Source organism: Aptenodytes patagonicus, chromosome 27, assembly GCF_965638725.1.
Source record: "Aptenodytes patagonicus chromosome 27, bAptPat1.pri.cur, whole genome shotgun sequence".
Lineage (NCBI taxonomy): Eukaryota > Metazoa > Chordata > Aves > Sphenisciformes > Spheniscidae > Aptenodytes > Aptenodytes patagonicus.
This window is the reverse complement of record NC_134975.1, coordinates 2085441-2107252: the sequence shown is the minus strand read 5'-3', so window position 1 is coordinate 2107252 and position 21812 is coordinate 2085441. Positions and strand designations below refer to the sequence as shown.

The window sequence follows — 21812 nt, the reverse complement described above, 5'->3', positions numbered from 1 at the left end:
TTTACAGCAGAAGAAAATGAAAGCTCGTGGTTAAAGGAAGGAAAGAGTTGGCATGGGGAAGGTTTTAGGGTCAAGTTGACACAGGGAACCTGGATTTCATTTTATGTTGATATTTTATCACAGCGTGAAGAGCAGAGGGCGCCAGGAGCTCAGAAATGTGGGTGAACCGCTCCTGACTGAATCAGGGCCCTTCTTGCACTTTGTTCTTGCCATGGAAGAAGCAAGCAGGGATCGGCAGGGATCCCCTGCACTGTGGCAAGGCCGGTGCAGAGTTGGCATCAAGACTCCATCCTTCTTTGAAATACCTCGAGCACGGAAGGGAAGGCAGGCAGAAAGAAGTGCAAAAATAAATAAAAAAATTTCCCCCTTCTCCAGGCAGTGGAATTCAGTTTTTTTGAGGTCTCCTCTGACTCTCTCTGGCTGTATTTAGGGCCCACAAATTTCTGTACTGTTTGCTATAGGCATGTGAAACAGCACGATCCCTTCCTCTTTCCAGCATCCTTCACACCCCGATGAATCTCCCTGTCTCCTCCCTTCTCCCACATCCTACCTCTGAGTGGTCCCACTTTGATTAAGCGAAATGAATTTTTGCCCTGTTCCTCAAGAGCCAAGTGTTGAAATTTGACTGAGTCATCAGCCTTTTATCCCATTTGTGGTAATTACAGGAACAGCTGATGATGCCTCATATAAATGCTCGTGGCCACCTCGTTGTTTGCATAGAAATGCGCCGCTTCAGTTATTTTTCCACAAATGCTGTCCCACAATAGAGCATTACCCAGCACAACACAGGGCAAAATATTTTCTTGCCACAGAAAATGCACCTGTCGGCAAGAAAGACCATACTGGCTGTACCGCACTGTTTAGCCACACTTCTTAGGAAACAAATCTCACACCTGCCTTTTGGGCACAGCTCCTTCCAAGGAGCAGAGATCCGTTGCTACAAGATGCTGCAGCTGGGATTCCTCTCCCCTGAGAGCTCTGACAGCCTGGACTAATCAGCCCTTCAGAGCTGATAGAGAGAGATAGGAGTTTTCACCTCCCCATGTAGGCATTAATTTAGGACAGGTGAATTGCTCTCTGGAGGCATTTTTTTCCCATTGACTCTAGAGAAAGCTTAGTACATCAGGTTGCTCTCCAGAGCTACAGAAAATGCCCTCTGAGCAGGTGCCTGGCTTACAACACTTGCTTACCCCCACTTACTTGTTTTTTAATCCTGTGGCCACTTAAACCAAGTCTAAGAGAGAGCAGGATCCTCACCCAAGGAGCCTCTCACTTCTCATGTATGATGCCTATGCTGGAGCCATATACATTTTATTACTTTGTGTAGGATGTGTTCCTTAGTCATAACCAGGGAGGGGACAGCCTGGTCTCCATTAAAACTTTGGGCCATGCCACATGAGGCCATAGTCTTGGTTATGTTTTCTGTTTTAAGGGGATGAAGCACCAGCTGTGCAAGCAGACCTTCCTTCAGCTGTACTTCAGTAAGGAGACCTCACAACAGCAGTAACGGTTTTGCAACAATTTATTAGCAATGTTCAGAGAAAATACAAAATCCTATTTACAATGAAATCATAAGAATGGCTGGACAAAAGGAGCAGGGGGATACAGAGCCAGTGTCCAGGTGATGCAGACCTCAGATAAAGGACATCCACACAGAGGAAGAGAAGCAGCCCTGCACCTCCCCTGCGCAGAGGTCAGGGAACCCAGGAGGAACATGCCTATAGCTATATCCCACCCCTAATCCTGTGTCACTCAGCCTCATGGGGACTTCCACCTCTCTGAGCATGTACGTAGCATTCACTGCTTCAGTCCAAGTGCTTTCACTGGGCCTGGCTTAGATGGACTGCAAGCCACAGGGTCAGCACAGAAGAGGGACCAGGACACATGCAAGAAGGGAGCCCTACGGAGGGGCAGGGGAGGGCAGCAAGCCATCTCCACTCAAGTGGCCTGGAGACAAGCAGGTGCCATGCAAGCTTTTCCCACGCGGAAGCAGAAAGCCAGGAGGAAGCAGCAGCTCAGGCAGCAGCAAAGTTACTCCACACCAGAAGGAAAAAGAGCAAGAGATCCAGAGTGGGCTGCAGATCCATGTTCTCCTCCCCAGGTCCCAGGGTACACAGGGCCAGCTTGGAGGAGTCCCGGTGCAGAAGGGAGAGCTGCAGAGCTCTGGTCCAGATTGCCCGCCAGAGGACGAGTTTTAGGACTATTCCAGAGTCAGAACTCATCACGTAACTCCATACTCCCTCCCCAAAAGCTGGAAAGCAGAAATACCTACAGGCCTTTTGCTGTGAGCAAAAAAAGGCCGCACAGCCAGTCTGCTAAGATAGTTCAGAAGTGCCTGCATGGGTCTGAGCCAGAAAATTCCCTCTTTAAAATCCTATTTCATAAACTTTTAGGGTGCCTCCCATGCTGTCACCTCTCCCAATTCTACCTGCTTGGCAATTCAGGGCCCTTGTTTCTTCTCTGGCATGTACTGCAGAAATCAGTGAGTCATGAACTTCATGCTATCACCACCCAATAGTCTCCCTTATTCCTAAAAAAAAAAAAGAAAAGGGGGGGGGGAATTGGTTTGGGGGTGGGAAGGTAAGGTGGAAAGTATCACTTGTGCTCCTATGTGATCATGGACAAGGTCAGTGCAGCCACAGAGGGGCTGAAGCATTTTTACTCTCTGCACAGTAACTTTCCTCTGCCCAGCTCAGGGCATTGAACACGTGTGGCGGGAGGATACAACATGTGAAGGGTAAAAGCCAGGGCAGCAGCAGAAGAGGAATGTGCGGTACAGAGCATTTTGGCATAGCCTCTCTAACACACGGGGATTGCTAGAGGCAGCTCAGTGACGCACTTGCCCTGGCATTCCCAGAGAGATTGAAGATACAGGTTTCTATCAGCAGGAAGGATCACCTTTTAAATAAGAGCAAAAGGCCTCTTATCTCCACCTGGAGCTTTACAGTTAGAAATTAGCCAGCTAATCCCCAAACAGGGGAATGTGAGCAAGGGGAAGATGGAAAGTTACCTGAGCATTCAGAGGCATCCAGTGCTCTCACTGACATCCCTGTTTGGGGGAGCAAAACTGGAAAATGGCCAGAGCAAGAGGAAGAGGCAACATTGGCGTTTGCTAAAGCAGTGCCCATTCTGAGCAACAGGCATTCACCCTGGCCTCAGTCTCTGGGTAGTAACCACTAAGGACCATTAATCTCGAGCAACCAAGACAATTTTGTGAAGGCATCAGATCCGTAGGATGGGTCACAGGATCTCAGCCACCCATCTCCCACATCAGGAGGTGCCTGGCTTTGCATGGGCTCTGAAACTCAGCCTCTTTCACCTCTTCTCTGCCATTCTCTGCCAATAATCCTTACATGGGACCACAACCCTCCCAGGTGAAGAGCCACACTTCAGAGAGAACTGACATACATGTCCCCCTTGAGTGGGGAGGTGAGCCCACAGCCGGTGGTCCTGCTACCCAACTCTGGGAAGGAAAGAAAGTACAAACTCAGCCCCATGGCCAGATGCAAAGGATAGAGAAGAATTCTTCCTGCAGGGGCATTAGGGATGTCCTCAAAGAGGCTGCACGTCCTGAACAACAGGTTCCCTTGTGCCTGGAGGACTGGTTGCTGGGACATCCAGACTACGTGATCCCCGTGCTCAGTGCCTGCTTTTAGAAGTGCAATCAGGAATATATCTCTGCAGAGGCCACAAGGCTCCAAATGAATGCAGGAGAGAAACAGGGGGATGCAAGGATTTCCCTAGCCTTTTCCCTTTGTTCAGCTGGTTTTCCTGCTAGGATGCTAGCAAAATTCCCTGCTCTCCTCCCCTTAATGTTATTTCCCCTTTGCAGAGCTGTTCTCAGCACTTCAACATCCCATGATGTGCAGGACTCAGACAGGCAACTCTGACAGCCGCTGGGGAAAAGAAGATCTTGGTCTCATGCCTCCCAGTCTCTGGTCTGGTTTGATCTCAGTAGGAGTGGAGGGAGCAGAAGAAACATAACACTTAAGCCCTACTTTGCTTTCTGGGTCACAAAGGCCTAACAGCATATGTACAAGCTGCGTAAGGAACCCAGGGGTGTTGCTCAGCTGATTGAATGGAGCCTGCTAGTGGGCCAGAAAGGGTGGGTTTGGTTTTGTTTGGTTTTTTAACCCTCTTTTCCTCTTCTTTTAATTTTTTTTTTTTTTTTAAACACTTGCATCTTGCCAGCAAAGAGAAGACACTGCCTTGCTGCACTCACTCCTGGCTGGAGCCAAAGAACTGGAGGAAAAAGGAGAAGATGTAGATGATGTCCAGATAGATATTGAGGGCTCCAAAGATGTATTCCTCTGGGTTCAGCGAGTACCGACGATTCCCCATTAGCATCTGGGTATCAAATGCCAGGAACTGTGAGGAAAGAGGAAGAAACCCAATAACAGTCACATGGAGATTTGGCACATGGAGTCAAGAAGTGCTCTAATGACAGGAGTTCTCCCAATTGCTTCACTGTACCCAGAACAAAAATGCAGCCGCTTTTTATGGGCTGTAACTGCAATTCAAAAGCTCAGAACAATGCACTGAACAAGCTGCAACTTTCCCCTTCCTTCATTTCTCTCTTGATAGTCAAACCCTGGGACTATTACTCCAGGCCTGCCTTCCTTCATGCTTTTTCCCAAGGTTCCCCTTTGCTTCATCCATCCCAAGTGTGTCCCAAGGTGAGCTCTGGAGCAGTTCTCCCTGTTCCTCCTCAGCCAGTCCCTATGACTTGTTATTCCCAGACTTCCCCCAGTTCAGAAACACCTGCCAAGTAACAGGGTGACCTGGACCCAACATGACATTGCAGCAGCAGCAACACCAGAGCAATAAAGAGCAAGAAACCCCAGACCCTGGGCAGCACCAAGGTATGCAGAGCTGCCAGCAGAGGTAGCCAGACCCAGAGGGGAGCTGACACCTTTCTGAGGTACAAACATGACTGAGTGCAGGGCAGATTTTACCAGTGAATCCATCACAGTGGGAATCCACTGCCCAGCCGGCCTGCAGAGACACAGCACTCACAGGAACAAACGTGGGCTACAAGGCAGGCTGGTGGCCCAGCTGCAAGAAAACCTGCACCTTGTTGCATGACTTCAAGCTCAATATCTTCTCCCATCACACCTTTACTTCCTCTGTTAACCTAGCTCACGACAGACACCTTGGCGCGGAGCTCTTCGGGGTTGGCAGGGCATCTTTGCCATCGCCTGGGGTCAGCTGGCACCTCTGCCCTCCCCAGTCATAAATAACAACTGATCTCCCCAGACACTGTCAGGCTGAGCTGACAAGCCTGGCACAATACACTCCACCAGCTGAGTTTCTGACTGAAGTTTATGGAGTAATTATAAGGTGTTTAGCCTACTTGTATTTTACAGAGCAGTCTTTAATCATGAATCACAGAAGAAATATCCGAGCTCACTTGAAATGTCTGTATTATAGCTAATAAATGAAATTGCTCAACTGTTCTTATTCACAACATGCCCAATGGGCACCGCCTTGAACCCCAAGGCAGCCCTCCTCCTGACCCCCACCTTGAGGTAACGCCAAGCACCTTCCCAGACAACTCCCACACCTGAATGGCAAGCACGGCACTGCTGGGACTTGCTCTGGGAAGAGGCTCGCAGGAGGGACCACTGGGGAGCAGTCGAAGGAATGAATCAAGTCTTTTCAACTTTCCTTGGAGGAGCTGCCCAGCTTCAGGGCTTTTCCTGCCTGCAGTGAACCTTCCTAATGCCCTTTAATCCCAAACCATAGCCTCTCACTCTCTTTCTGTTAGTCAAAGTCATACCCAATCCTTGGCCCACTCCCACTCAACCAGCCCTGACTTGACTTTGCTCACTTCTGCATCCTCATTTCATCCCCAGGCTCCCTTTGAGCCCTGCGGTCCAGTTCCTGCTGCTGTGCCAAAGCTTAACCTCTGCTTTTCCCACTCCAGAGATGCCTTTATGCCCTGTCTCTACAATGCTTTCTGCTGTTCACACCTAGTATTGCGCATGCAGCATGAGTTTGCCAATCATACCGTGCTCTGCACCAGCACTGTCACGTACACCAACACCTTCCTGGGACAAGGCTGAGGTCACCGCAATAATTGCTATTCAATGAGCCATTTGAGGATGTGGAGCTCTCTGCAATCCTGCAACTTGCTCTTCTCCCTTCCCCAAGCACCCTTCAAGGCCAAAAGCATTTACTCCTTGCTTATTTGCTTATTTTTCCTGCCAGCACTTTCCCAGGCCCCATGACCAGCACCACTTACCATAGTAAAAATAATGGCACCGAGCAGAGCATAGATTGCGTGGAGCCAGGGGACCTAAATGAAACAAATCCATCAGTCAGTGCCTGGGAGAAAACTGGTTAATTAGGACTTGACACAGAAGAGGGCTTTAGCTCTTATGTGGAGGATACGAGTTAGGGAAAGTGCTCTAATAGCCCAGGATGGACTTGCACCATTTCCAGCTCCAACACAGTTTCTGTTGTGGACCTTTTCATGGCAAAAAGCAGGTCACTGTGCCTCAGTTTCCCCTCTCACTGTGGCCATTGTGTCTACTCGGCTCATAAGCTTCTAGATCAGGTACTTGTGTTTCCAAATAGGCTACTTCAACACAGCTGCCGTCTCTGTGGAAATATCTTAGTACTGTCCTGATAGAAACATTTTGCAGCAGCCCTAGGTTTTTATTTACTCAGACAAGGCTGATGCCACTGGAAGAAACACCAAATGCTTCCAAGAGCCAGACCCAGCTTTAATTAACAAGCATAACTTAAACATGTTCATCTGCTGGAGTCACAGCAGGAAATTCACTGGAATTAAGACCAAACCTCAACCCCTGCTTGCTGTGGCACAGTAGCACACAGTGCTAATGGAGAAGTTGCCTATCTATATTCCAGGAGAAGGTGCCCACACGGACGGCTGATTCAACCCAGAGATCGAAGCCTGCCTCCCCAGATAGACAAGCTCATTACAAGGCTGCCTCAAGCAATGCTTATCTTGACAAGCTGCAAGATAAAGAGTAGTTGTCTCAACAGTTTAACGGCAGTGGCTTGGCACCGTAAGCTGGTTTACCCTCACGTTTGCACAGGGGAGAGGTGGAACTCAAGCCAAGACAACCAAAATCCAAGCTCCTGCTTTTGGAAACACCAGCTTGTGTATTTGTCCATCATCAGACCAACTCCAGGACTAGTACCAGTGGGAGTGTCTCCTGCAGGTCTGGCCCTTAAAGTATGACTCAGGTCCCCAGAGAAGCCGGGTAAGACGTGAAGGGTCTGGAGATCACTTAAAGGCTGCCGTGATCAAAGCTGGGTGCCTCCCTCTCTGGCACAAGCAGGCATTCAGGGTGATTAATGATGGCTGCACAGCCCCACACACCTTCCCTCTTTCATTAGCATCTTCCAGGGTCTGTCAGGCTCTTGCCTGAATGACGACTCACCTAATGAGACGCTCTTGGATGGAGACCAGACACTCCGTGCTGCCACACCAAACCCTCTATCAGGTGTGGTCACAAGCCGCTCCAAGATTTCAGCTGGGCACAGCCAATGCCAGCTGTGATCGGGTCTGAGCCAAAAGCAGGGAGGCTGAAGGAAGGGGCTGGACCCATGCAAGAGGGGCTGGCAGCAGTTGGAAGAGTGACAAGGTAGTCACTCATGGTCAGGACTTGTTCCCCGGCCACTCTCCAGAGGGGCTTATTGATGAGAAATTTGAGCCTCAAGATTTAAACACCGCAGGACAGTGCCTGATATTAGTGTGAATACAGCCAGGTCTGGCCAGACAGGCACCCCACTGCACTTGTCCAGAGTCCAAGTCCTGCCCCGAATTTGGGGCAAGAGCCCTGTTTTGTATTGGGCAGGCCATTGCTTTAATGTGCTCACCGCCCTGGTTTTACTGGGGGGGAAACTGAGGCACAAGCAGATGATGTGACCTGCCATGGGGTCACTACACAGCTCCAGGAACAAAAGCAAACTTCCTCAAGCCCCAGGCCAATGCTGTCCTACAACCTGATATCTGATTGTACAACAAGAAGGCAACAGCCACCTGATCTTGCCTTTTGTTTGTTGGTGTTTCTGCACATTTTCAGAGAGCAGGCTGGGACACTCCTCTCAAGGCAAGCCCTGGAGCTTGCCCGCTTTAGGCTGATCAGCTCCCAGCCTTGCACCAGGACTGGTGGCACTGGGTGAGGAAGGAGGGGCGCAAACTCTTACTCACATATTGGTAGGGCAGTATCACAGCCAGGATGATGCCACCAAAGAAGAGTACCATGAGCATCACAAAGAGGACGCCCTGGTAGGAGGTGAAGTCAAACTGCAAAAGTAAAGAACATCATGTTACAAGTGCAGAGTGCTGAAACAGGAGGCAGCGAGGGGAGCCAAACCTCCCTGTGTCCACAGGGAGGGATTCCCCACAGCAGCACACTCATCTTGCTGTCACATGGCAATTGCTTCATCTGCATCTCAGGTCCTATAGCCCAACACCCATCTGTACGGCACACAGAGCCAAACGCTTACCATATCCCCTTTATTGCCATGGGCAAGAACTCGGTACCCATCACATACCTGAAATCCAAAAGCCCCTCACACACATTTGTGCCAGTGCCCTTCTGTATCCCACAGCCTAATCCTCCAAAAAAACCACCTTACACCCATACATTAGCATCTTCCAGCCCCATCTATACCCCTGACAGATCCCTCACCCCAGCATCTGTCCTAATCTTCCTGCAACCTTCACTTTACTTCCCAGCTTCCCTCAGGTTGCTCCTGTATCCAGAGCCCTACAGACCTGCCCCTCACACCTCACCCCCAGCACTGCCTGACCCTGTGGTCCTACCCCTGGGAGATGCCTCTCCCAGAGGGACTGATCAGCACAAACTCACCTTGGTCTGGAAGCTGAAGATTGTGACAGACAGACACACCAGGGCTGTGATCCCCAGACACAGAAGGACCGACTTGGTATTGTAGTAACTGGAAAATTAACAGCAAAACCACTTTTCAGTGTTTCCCACAGGGACAGGTAGGAGGGATTAAGACAGGCAGAAGCTTAGCAGAGGTGTACAGGGAAAGCACAAGTCCTAGGGGCGCAAACAGCACTGAAATTATCGATATCCCCCTTAATGTAAAAAGGGAAGGATTAGAAAAACACTAAAAAAAGATTAGATGGGTTTTCCTCCTGTTTTAAATAGAAGAGGGTAGGCAGGAGGGCATGTCTATGCCTTCTGGGAACTCAGGAGCAGCTAAGATGGGGACATACTATAAAAATCTATCTGTCCATGGACAGATGGAGAAGAGGGAGGATTCAGACTGGGAGGTAATAAAAGTAGAATGGCAAATGTCATTGCAGCACAATGAGAAGTCAGAAAGCTGCAGCCACTGTTACGCTACTGATGTGCTCGTAACAGGGGGTTGGATCTTGGAAAACTGCAGGGAAGGAGGGATTTGAACAGGTAGAGAGACTGAAGGCTTAGGTTATAATTTTTTTGTATGTCTGACTACTGATTTTGGTTACAGCACCAGGCTCAGCCCTAAGAAAAGCCAGTCCCCACTCTCCCCTTTAGTGTGATTTGAGAGTGATATTGCTGGTATTTTCCCCGAGTTGCTGAAGCCACTACTTTCTTTGTCCCCAGCACACATCCATCAACACCCACTAGCTCATCTGCCTCATCACCAGGGACCCACGTGAACCAGGGCTGATCTTGTGAGCAGATTGTAACAGTAAAAACACAAGCAAAAGGGAGCAAGCTGTAGACTACAAAAAACATGAAACTGCTGGAAAAACACTCCTTGTCTCACTCCAGCCCCATCTGCTAGAGTGCTGCTTAGTGGAAAAGGTGAGATCACAGTATATGGTAGTCCCCTATAGCCCATCGTGCAGGCACTGCCTTGTCCCTGGCTCTCTAGTGCTCTACTATAGGATTTAGCATAGCCAGGAACTACCCTGTGCTGCCCCAACTGTGACAGAGAAGGGGATGCCACCATAGGTCTTGGAGACCTTTAAAAATTGTTTTCAAAAGGGAAGGTCAGGCTTTGTGTGGCTACTGGAACAGCTCCAAAGAGATCAGGTGGCCCATATATTTCAGAAGTAGGGAAGGTTTTTTTGCAGGAAGAGACAGGACATAGGACCAGAAAACCTCCAGAGACTGCATGCTCAACCTACCTGGAGAGCATCCCAGTGAGATAAGCCATGGAGAGTGTCTGGGAGGGAAAGAGAACCACATTACTCCTGTATTTGTGTCCCAGGGAGAGACACACAACAGATAAAACATTTCAATTACAGTGATAAGGGCAGTGAAACCTCTTAAACAGATGCTCAAGAGAAGCAATTTTTACATAGTTTCTAATCCTCCAGTGATTAATGTCCACAGGGCAGGTTAAAGTGAGGGCAGCCCACCACCCTGAAAGCAGTCCCACCTTCTACATCCCTCTACCCCTCTTGCACAGGACTCCAGCTCCCTACCACTGACCAGCCTCCACAGGCATATATTTTTTTTTTTTTTTAAACAGAGGTTCCCTTCTTTCCTGCTTATCACATCCTAGTTCAATTACAGCTCCTCAGCCCAAGTGCAGGGCAATTAGAGGATGAAATTCCTGCTTTCTGCAGGAATTCAGACCAGACATCTCTCCTGCTTGGAGCCATTATGAAACCCACACTGGTTGCAGGGGCAGGGCAGACGCTGTCCAGATGTGCTACTTACAAAGATGCTCAGCAGGATCAGATTCCATGGGAAATACCTCCTGCAAGTGAAGAAACAGGGGCTGGTCAGCCCTGCGATGCGGAGGGCAGAGGTAGTTAGCAGCGCTGCACAACAGGTTGCATAAGATGTGCCATATAATTAATGGCCTGTGCAGCAAATGGCGGGGGTGGTACAAGGGGACAGTCATCCTGTTGGGAATGAGAGACCATTTGGGGTACTCCTAGACCAAGAGGGCAAACATCCCCATGATATTCCAGCAAAGCAGTCAGCAGTGCCCTGCTCCACTGAGAGCAAAGACCACCATCCTCTGCAGTATTTAATAATGAGAATTTGGAGCTAGAGTGATGCAATTTTTGCTGCAACATAGCTTCCTTTCCAGTTGCAATCTGACTTCAGCTTTTAATGTTGCGTTGCAGCAACCCACAACTGTATCAGGCCTGAAAATACAGGTGCCACCTCAGTCCCTACATCACTGTGTCAGCATGACCCCATCCCATCTCTGCAACACTGTTGGTCATACTTGAAACAAGAGGAAAAACATTCATCCTTCATTTCACAGGGCCATTTCAAATCGAAAAAGAAAATATTTTACCTGGGTCCAGAGCAGCAAGCAAGAATCAAGTAGGTCACAAAGAAAACAGCGCTGCAAAGAAAAAGAGAGCAGTTTAGGGAGGAAAACCCAAGCATTGTGTGTTGATGCAGGACAGAAGTCTCCAACTGACAAGTTTCAGTGCTCTGCTGTGCTGTTTAAAATGCAAGCACCGTGCCAGAAGTTAAGGTTGGGTAGGAAGCAAGGCAGTAACTACCTCTCGCTGAAGCAGTTTTCTGCCCACAGCTGCCTACTTTGCTTATGCCAGTCCAAGGTGGGACGGCACAACCATCTCTGAAAACCCCAAAGGATGGTTTTACAGCAGAGCAAGGGTAGCATTCAGGTCCATCCAGGATAGATGGAGCACCCAAACGTGTTTGCTGTTGACACCTTGTCAGTGCATGAATTGCTCATACGGAGGTGGCCAGAATTTGCCCCTCATTTCCAGGCACTTCCTGGCTTGGTGGGATCAAGGCATCCTGATGGGATTTCAGCAGCCCTTAAACCAAGATTCACAAGGCTGGTAAAAGTGATTTGCCTAAGGCCAGAGGGAAGGTCTGTGTCGGAGAAGGGAACTGGTCCCACGTTACTGCACCAGCACTCGAGGAAGAGTTCAACAGCAGAAGGATCCTCTAAGGTCAGTGAAGCTCACAGACCCAAGCCTAATATGCTGTTGCACAAGCTATCCCCAGGTCACAGGAGAGTTATTTATCTCACATGACTTGACCCTTCAGCAAAGCAAAAAAATCCAACAGCTGAGGGATGGTCTCCCTCTGCTCTGGATGTCATGCAGCCCGGGTGTTTTTCCACAGTGCTGATGGGTTATGGCACAGTGGGAACCTGCTTACCTGCTTTCACCCAGTGCCTGGGGGGGAAAGCAGCTTCCAAGCATGCCGATGGCTGCACGATAGCCAGTCACCTTAGGTCTAATAAATGAACATGACTCCAAAACCCACGGGCCATGATAAATGCAACAGAGATAAACCTGAGCGTTGCTCTCCCACGGGGAAACCAGGAAAGCTGGAGTGGACACGGCTGAATAGATGAAAGCAAGCATGTAGGGAGCAAAGAGAGCCATTGCAGTTGTCCACCTCCTTTGCATCCCTTGTTGCACATCTGCTCTTGCTTTAATCCCTCTGAGCCATCACCCCAGCAGTAGAAAAACACTCTAGGGCACCCACTTCTGTTTTACAGAGACATATAGAGAGTGGGGTCTCTGTGTATGAAAGAGACCCAGACCCAGATCAGGACAAGCAATTGGGAGACCCTGGGATGGAGGGAAGCGTTGGCTCACTGAGAGGTGAAGGGACAGACAAAATTTAAGTCCCTCAAGTACAGAGCCTACCCCCAGCTGGCCCAAGACAGGTTTGCTCCTTCTGAAAGATGCTAATTTCCAGTAAGCTACAGGAGATGAACCCAAAGGTCAAAGCATAGACCTGAGCAGAGCTTGGTCTTGTCTCCCTACAAGGCAATGCTGCTTCTCCAATCTACCAGCTGGCCAAGAAGGAGCACATTATTTTCCTTTAGGGTCAAAGAGGCATGCTGATGCCAGTTCCCTTCTATTACTGCTATTTTGGGTCTTTTTTTTCTAAGTTATATAAGCTGGTGTCTCATCTCCGGGCCTGGACACATTTCATGATTTGGGTGCGAGCTAATTAAAGCCAAGTTCACAGAGCCTTGTTCACAGACAATTGCATCGCACACTCTGCCTGCTTAATTAGCAGCACTAACACAAGCAGCATCCAGGAAACCAGCACAACTGCAAATATACTAACGCATGGAAGCACAGCCTACGCTACCTCCGAGCTGACCTTTCGGACCAGGCTTGATTAATGAATGGCATCCCAAATTCTGGGCACCAAGAGTGGCTCCGTGATGAAGACCCAGGCATGACAGCCCCACAAACACCCTAATCCCTCCAAATATATCCCCCCCCTTAACATTGACTGCACTCTTCTTCATCTGTTGCATATCAAGGCATGCCACGTAAACCCAGACAATCTCCTTGCTTTCAATGGGACAAACCCAAAATTAAGCCTCTAAGGTACCCTAGGCACCCTTTCAGGTCTCACGTCTGGGTTTCTGCACTGTTTTCCTGGAAGCTCCCCAGTTTTACCTGGTTTGCTCTGCAAGCGATACTCATGTATTTACTTTGACCCTGGTTTGTAGAGAAGCAAGCCCTCTTTTTGAAAGTATTTGTAGATATCTAGCATACCTCATGTCTCAGACTCATTTAGGTGAGATTTTCTATCTTCTCACCTCAGAGTTATCCATGAATTTCCCCAGCTCCCCCTGCACACATATTAGTGCAATTTTTCACACACAAGGTACAAAAGTGTTTGGAAAGTGTCTCCACATCGCCACAGCCATATCCAGAGCTGTTTGGAGCATACATGGCCATAGGAGAAGACAGAGATACTCACTAGGAAGCCCAATACCAGGCAGCGTGCGTCTGAATGTACCCCTTGACCGGCTCGCTGCAAGACAGAGAAAAGGGATGCTGAGCAGAAAGCATAAAAAAAGCCGATCACTTCACAGGTTGCTGCTACATTAAACCTGGCAACACACACAGGGTGATGCAGCACAGAGTATGTGAAAAAAACCACGGCTGAAACTACCCAGCAGGTTGACCAACTGGAAAGAAATTCAACCTGTCAAATTGGAAAGACGGCCCTGTTATCAATTACACAGTCAGGCTTGCTCGGGGAACGGCCGCTGCCTTCTCTGAGAAGTGATTAAAGAGCTGAAATCCTCAGGCTGACAGTGATTCATTATTTATTCTGGAGGCAACATGAGCGGCCCAGGCCCAAAATGCTCAGTCATCCAAACTAGAGACAGCTGCTGCTCGAGTGTGGGGTATCTGCTTCTGCGAGGGGAGGTAACCCAGTCCCTAAAGCTGAGGTAGGCTGGGATCTGATGGCCTTGATAACTCCCAAAGGAAAAATACAGCGGTTAATACTCAAGGGCAAGCAGCCCAGGCCTCTTGGCTGGGGATAGCACCCAGAAGGGACAATGCATCATCCAGAGGACATGCAGGAAAGGTAGCAGAAGTACTGAAGGACCTCTCAGGGTTCCCTCAGTTTTGTTTTTCTATTGGAGCACATGAGAAAAAAATTCAGGTATCTACATAGCAGACAACACCCCCAAGTAACAGGTAATTCAGGAGCAGGTCATACACAGGACAAAGCAAGCATTACTGCTACACAAGAGACCTACCAGAAGGTGAAGAAAGCCACAATAACGACAGTGACCAAGAGCTGAACCATCAGGATGGCATAAACCTGCAACGAGAGGCAGCCCATGGGCGACCCGCAGTCTCCAGCCCAGGGAAGCCAGCAAAGCCATTGCAGCCAGGTCCCTCCAAGGGCTTAGAGCTGGTCTCCTGCCTTCACAGGGGAAGGCTGAGCCTGGAGAGACTTGCCCCTTACCTTCCTGATGAACACTCTGCACACGTTCCTGTCATCCCAGCTGAAGGTCGTGAGCATCTCTGTGTCCCCTGGGTACCCGCCACTGCCATAGCTCGGGCTCGTGCCTGAAGCAGAAGCCAGACAGATCAGCTCCTGTCACCCAGTTCCCTCCCCAGCTGCCATAATCTGACCCCAGTGATTGACTACAGCTCAAGAGGCTCTGTCCTGGTTTCGGTAGGGATAGAGTTAATTTCCTTTCTAGTAGCTGGTACAGTGTTTTGGATTTAGGATGAGAACAAAGTTGATAACACACCGGTGTTTTAGTTGTTGCTAGGTAATGCTTACACTAGCCAAGGACTTTTCAGCTTCCCATGCTCTACCGACTGAGAAGGCTGGAGGTGCACAAGGAGCTGGGAGGGGGCACAGCCAAACTGGCCAAAGGGACATTCCATACCATGGGACGTCATGCTCAGTACATAAACTGGGGAAAGCTGGCCGGGGGGGCCGCTGCTCGGGGACTGGCTGGGCATCGGTCGGCGGGTGGTGAGCAATTGCACTGTGCATCACTTGCTTTGTATATTATTATTATTATTATCATATTATTATTATTATCATTTTATTTCAATTATTAAACTGTTTTTATCTCAACCCACGAGTTTTTTCTCACTTGTGCTCTTCCATTTCTCTCCCCCATCCCACCGGGTGGGGGGGAGTGAGCGAGCGACTGCGTGGTGCTCAGTTGCCGACTGAGATTAAACCACGACAGGCTCAAATGTCAAGGTTTTCTTATTGCACTGCAAAACAGAGGCTTGCTGGGATGCACTCTGCTCCCTTCACACTCCTGCATCTTATTAGGACCATCTCTGAGAACAGAGGAGGGAAACCACTTCTGCAAACTCCAGCATGACAAGGACACCAGGGTTAATTCCTGTCTATGGTAACACCATATTTTTAATGGCAATTAGAGGGCTCATATCATATCCTTGCTCACCTTTCACTGAATATTAAAGCATCCCCCAGAGGAGCCATGACTCAGCACCTCAGTCATTCCCATCAGGAGCTCTGGTGCAGGAGGATTCCCTCGCTGGTCTGTAATTTGCCTGAGGTTAGACTGTGTCTGCATCATGTCTTATGTCAACGGTGTGCCCTCTCCTCTGAGAGAACCTCATTACAGCTCATTACAGCTTTTCCATAAGGTCTGTCCCTGAATTTGATTTCCATGCAGGGAGTCAGAGGATAGTTTAGCAGCAAGCCTAAACAAGGGGGAAACAACCCCGATGCTACTGCCGAGAGTACCTTCCCCAAAAATCATCGCACCACACGACCCAGCCCTGCTTTGCTGAGGGCTCTGTAATGCAAGCTGCTGTTGCTGGAGTTTCCCTGCAGATGGGCAAGGAGGACGGCTGCACCATAAAACATCAGTTTGCTCTGCAGCCTGAAGGGAGATGGAGGGAAACATCGGAAAACCTCTGCTGCCGGGGAGGCAACTGTGCTGACAGCCAGGGATGAAGGTAGCAGCGAGGATATTGGAGGGCAGGGGGCTGTGAGGAGAAACCCAAAGCAGCAGCTTCTCCCTGCTAAGATCAGCTGCACAAATTAGATGTAAGAATCAGCCTTCTCCATCTCCTGAACCTCATGCTGAAGAAAAAATAAAACAAACACTGAAACTTCAGTTGTCTTAGCACATCGTTCCCCTGTGCTATTCACTTCTCTTGCAAATATCCCCTTCCTTGTTACTAACAGTCTCCCCACTGTTATGTGATTACACCAGCTATACATTCATATCCCTGCCTATTTAACAGATGCCTCCCCTCCTTCTCAAAGCTTTTTAGCTCAGTGATACTCAGATCCCCCAGGCAGACAGAGGAGAGACCCTCTCAGACTCAGAGGACAGGCTGCAGACACCAGGAAAGCCAAACTCAAGGCCCTGGTCCTGGATTTCTTCTGTTTTACTGGTCAAAGGTTGCTTGCTCTTATTGCAGAAGCCTCATCCTAAAGATGCCCCTGGCAGGAGATAAATCCCTTGTGCTCTTCTTGTGCCTAATAAATCTCTTGTGCCTTCTTCTACGCCCCAGTGGAGATGAAACTCCTGCAGTGCATCCTCCCTGCATTTCTGCAGTATCTGTCATCACCCACACAGGGCCAAGAGCACCTGAGGCCCATATCCCTGGGACACTTCAGTGCCTCCTGCATCAAAGCAATCAAGGCATCTAAACACCAAATTAGGCACCTAAATGCCTTGGAGAAACGGAGGGGGTTTCCTCCTCCCTGGCTAGTGTCCCCAGCATCCATCACCTCCCACATATGGCCACATCTGGGGTAGCGAGACAGTGTGTCCGAAGCTCATTATTAAAGAAAGCAACCCAAAACACACACCACTTCTCTCCAGCCGCTCCCAGTCTCATATAAGCTGTCAGACACAGCCCCATGGCATGCACCGTCCCCCTCCCCCAACTCCCCCGGTACAGGAGCCACAGCTTGCAGTGTGGCTGAGGGCAAGGAAAAGGGAGAAGGACGTGAAATCAGAGGAAAACGCCAGCACGGATCAGGACACAGCTGCAGAGAGGAAATCCTGCCAGGCTTGTCAGGGAGGAGACAAGAAATGACACATCACCTAAACAAGTCCTCCGGGATACCCAAAATACCAGCATCCTAACCCATTTGGGCTTTACCCATCCTAATTCATCATGACAGTAGAAAGATCCAGATGGTTGTTATAGCAAGCTGGGAGGTTATTTACCACCTCTGTTTCTGATCCCTGAAGGCAAACAAGAATGAGGAAAAATCTGTGAAACCATCAGAGTGTGCAGGCACACACATCTCAGAGGGGTTTAGATTGCTTTTTCCCTTTCCCTAAACATCTCCATCCCTGCAGCTGCGACCATCCCTGCTGGACGGAACGGGCAGCCAGCAAAGCACAGCAGGGGAAGAGGATTGAGCAGAGAGAGAGAGGACTTAGGAGTCATTAAATCCAGTCCCTCCAGTGCTCTCCCCAGTTCAAGCTGTGCTGACCAACCAGTTGGCCACCCAGCAGACTCGCTTGCTGGCCACTGCGTCCTGCATCCATCCCAGCTTGCCACTACGCAGCTGTTCCCCTGCATTGGGCACAGTCGAGCCTTTGTCCACTTGTCATGACCAAGCAGAAGCTGCACGCAGCACCCAGGGAAGAAAAGCTGTTTGTTTGCCGAGGAGTCGGCCACACACACCGATGCTGGAACAATTCAGCCTTCAAGTCCAGCCGTGTTTTAGCCTCCACTGGCTCTGAACACCAGCTCACAGCAGCCAGACATCACTGATGCCACGACACTGATTTTGCCAGTTCAGCAGCTTCTTTGAAAGCCGGGGTTGAGCAGGAGCTAGAGGGGGGGCTGCTGCCTGCAGAGCTGGGAGCACTGCACCAGGACTCTCCCCAGCCCTGGGAGATGACATTGCCCAGTGCAGCAAGCTGGGAGAGGGGATTTTTCCCATCCTGGTACTGGGAAGGAGAGCAGGGACAGAGCACTGGAGTTTAGTCCCACCTCTGGAAGGCAGTGTGGTCTAGTGGTTGGGTAAAATGGCTTTTACATATAGATGTAGACTTACATGGCTTATAGCTACAGCTCTAGGGTGAGCTCTACCATGGACCAAACTGGGCACCACATCCCTGGTTGTCCTCTTCTCTACAAGCCTGTAGGGGGAATCTCTTCTCTACCCCCTCTGCAAGGGGCTCACCCTGGGGTACAGCCACAGAAGGACTTACTGGGGTCGACATAAGCCCAGCTGGGGTGGAGCGGGACCGATGGGGGAGGAGGGTAAGCACCAGACTTCATCCCTTCTCCTGCTGTCGCCTCCTCATAGGTCGGAGGAGCTGGTGGAGCCGTGGCATTGTCCTTCTTCTCCCCTTGCCCCTCGGAGTTGGGGGGTTTATTGTTCACAGAAAGCTGCACAGAAATGGGGGGGCAGATAGAGAGATTAGACTGTAAAAACAGCATAGAAACTGCCCTGCAATGGGAACCCAACAGGGCATGGGCAGAGGTCTGGAGGTCCCTCTGGTGGATCCCAGGAACTGGAAGGACACCTGGTAACTCCTGTGAGCTGGCAGTGGACCCATCCCTGCACCCCCAGGAAGGAGCATCCTCTGATGTGATGGAGGGAAGAGATGGGAAAACACCTGACATGTTAGAGGGGATGAAAAATTATAGGCAACCAGGTCTGAGGGGAAACACAGCCTTACCCAGGGTCTTCCATGGTGTCTCAGGCTCATATGTAACAGTGGAAAGCATCCAAATAACTCTCTGCTTTTCAGCCTACTTCTGTCTACATTTCCCCTTAAAAAAGAGCTTCCAGTTACTGGGCAGAAAACCCTGAACGCCTTCATTTCCCCTTACACCCACGTTTTGGGGAGTTTCTCCTAGCCCCCAGGAAGTGCTCTGGTTTGGCTCTCCAACATTTTCTTCTAGCTCATTCCTCTATGCCCATCTGGAGGCTCAGCCTTGCTGCTTTCCATAATTTGAATATGTAGCTAAGGGACTTGGGATCCCATGTCTTCAGACTATGAAATACCAGCAAAGAGCCAGCCTCAGGCCACCTGAGAACTTGCTTCTCCTTGGGAACATTATCCATTCAACCTTTTAGATCTTTGTCATCCCAGGATAAGTTATGAGCCTGGTATCCTGCCCTTGCTGCCAAAGGGGGTGCCAGCTCAGCATCAGGGATAGCACCCCCATGGAACACAGAGATGCAGGGCTGAAACCACAAAAAGTCCAAAGTGAAGATGATCAACTAACCAGCACTGCAACAGATAGCACAGTCCCTTTAAGAAGGTCTTAAATTTAAGGTATAACAGGCCCTTGAAAATAAAGCTGGGATACCAGGCTGGGATGTGCACCACAAGCAGGCCCAGCTGCATCGGGATAACTGTACCACCTCCTCTGCCAGCTCATAGGGACTGTCCTCACCCTGTCCTCCATTACATAGCCCTTGGGTACAGGGTGGCCAATATCATGCAAGACCCCCAGAGATACAAGAGGGACGGTGCTGCCTGCATCCAGGCAGCTTCCAGCATCGTTGTCATGGCAATGGTGCACTGTGCTGGCAGAGGATGCATAACCCCCCCCCCTCCCTGGTGTCTGATCATTGGAGAACCCCAAAAATCCAGAGCTCCCTGGACCAGGAAGGAGGTGCTCAGGGCGGGTGCCAAGTGCTGACTGCTGGGGGCACGGATGGGAAAGCACAAGCACCCCGCTGAGCTCCCTGACATCCAGGATGGGTGGAAGAAACAGCCACAGGTCCAACAGCAGAGTTGCGCTCCACATCCAGCACCAGAAAAAACAGCCCCCAACCCCATAATGACACAGCTCTCCACCCCCTTCCTCTGCTGAAACACCCCCCTCGCAGGGGCCAACGCACCGGGCTGTGCATGGGTACCCAGCTCCCCCCTCCACAGCACTTGTTTTATTCCTTAAATCCCCTCCCTTCAACCCATTTCCCCTCCCCCCCCTAAACATGCAACAATTATGCAAGCAGGACGACTCATCATCCAAGCACTGGCCTCCCACCTACCTTCCCCTGGGTCATGGCTCCTCGCTAACGATGCTGCCGGACCCTGCGAGCAGCAGCAGGAGGGAGAAGGCCGTAGCTGAGCACGAGCCTCCTCGCCAGGTCCCTTCCGCCCCCTCTCCTGGGGTGTTTCGGGGCTGGCTGCAACCGCTGCAGCCTCCGCAGCCTGCGCTGATGCCTTCACCTTCTAGCAACATCCACGGAGCAACGGGCACTGAAGGGAGGACCGTACCATTCCCAGCCTGCAGCACAGGGGGAAGCCGGGAAAGAAACAGCTAAAACAGAGGCGAGCGGCCGCCGGCAGCAATGGGGAGGATGCACAGACACAGCAATGGGGAGGCAGCGGCAGCGGCAGGGTCCCACACCGCAGGGTGGGAAGCAGCCGCCCCAGAGGTGCTGAACTCGGGGCTGGGATTGCAAAGGGGAGGGAGACACGAAGGATGCTTTGCTGCAGCATCTCTCTGCCACTGCATGCCAGAGCTGACCGCAGTCTGGGGAGCAGCAGCTTCCACAGGCCCTGCTGCAGCCAGGCACAGAGCAACAAGGGCTATTGCGGGGGGGGGGGGGGGGTTGAGGCTCCGCTGGGGCAGAGGGAAAGGCCCGAGCCAAGCTCTGTAACATGAGAGCAGGAGGGAGGAATCGCACGCTGCCCTGGCTCCCTTCCTGACCCTTTCCAGGCTTTGCATGGAGGGCTCATTTGCCCCACATGCACTGTCCACTCTGGACCAATGCCGCCCCACCTGGTGGGGGCACAAGGAGGGTTTGGAGGTGTCCCAGGGCAGCCCCCATCACTGAAGCACTATTATTAATTCACCCCCATGAAGGAGTGGGCTGAATGGGGAATCCAGCTCCCAGTCCTGAGCATGTCCAAGGGAAGGGGCACAAAGTGAATGAGGTTTTGCCCCCTGTGACAGGACCTGGGGGAATTACAGTCTGGAGAGCACAGTAACCTTTTCTCTGCTGAGGGTTTTCCTCTTCCAGACTCAGTATTTTAGCTCTTTGAAGCATCTTCAGCCTGGGATGGAGCATGTGGGGTCCTGCATTACCCCACCAAGGAATCTGGCTTGGCCAGGGACTGCAGCTAGGATGAGTCCCTCTGGGGTTTGTCAAGAAAATGGGTGTCTCCTTTCTCACCACAATGCCACGCATCACCTCCTCTTACCACCCAGCCACAGCAGGAGAGAACAGAATTGCCCCTTTATATAGTGAAATGCTTCACATGGGCAGAAAATTTGTCCAGGAGAGAGGAAGAGACAGACAGTACCAACACAGCATACCCTCTACCTAAACACATGGAGACACAGGCTTGTGATGAATGAGAGACATCAGCAGAGCAGTCTTGCGCTGTGTTCCCACAAAATGAAAGCACAATTTCGGGCAGTTCTGGGACTACACTCAGGCTAGGAGCTGTGTCCCTACATCCCAGCTCCCCACATCCTCCCTCCGGTCCTTCCCCAGCCCCTTCAAGTCATTTATTGCTTATCATGCCATAAGCATGCATCACACCTCAAATTAGTTTGCCAAGTCTATAATACAGGTACAAAAAATAAATTAGCTTATCTGTTTACTCTGCCATGAGAAAAAAGACCCTGCCACATTTTAGGCTCCCTAAAC

At 50.5% G+C, this 21812-nt stretch overlaps 1 protein-coding gene across 1 annotated transcript; it reads right to left on the bottom strand.

The window, feature by feature from the left end:
- Window positions 1-1504: 1504 nt before the first annotated feature.
- On the bottom strand, window positions 1505-20421 carry FAIM2 (Fas apoptotic inhibitory molecule 2). The gene is made up of 12 exons (XM_076360495.1): window positions 20202-20421; window positions 18400-18580; window positions 14682-14785; window positions 14470-14534; window positions 13677-13730; window positions 11257-11307; window positions 10665-10704; window positions 10127-10164; window positions 8850-8937; window positions 8186-8281; window positions 6245-6298; window positions 1505-4368 (listed from the first exon to the last, which is right to left on the bottom strand). Exons 1-12 carry the CDS (start codon window positions 20214-20216, stop codon window positions 4219-4221), a joined length of 936 nt encoding a protein of 311 aa, XP_076216610.1. The 5' UTR covers window positions 20217-20421; the 3' UTR covers window positions 1505-4218.
- Window positions 20422-21812: the final 1391 nt, after the last annotated feature.

Coding starts and splice junctions, on each gene's coding strand:
- FAIM2 (XM_076360495.1), bottom strand. Junction 14,535..14,681: donor GCAGAGTGTTCATCAGGAAG/GTAAGGGGCAAG, acceptor CTCTCGTTGCAG/GTTTATGCCATCCTGATGGT. Junction 8,938..10,126: donor CTCACTGGGATGCTCTCCAG/GTAGGTTGAGCA, acceptor TTAATTTTCCAG/TTACTACAATACCAAGTCGG.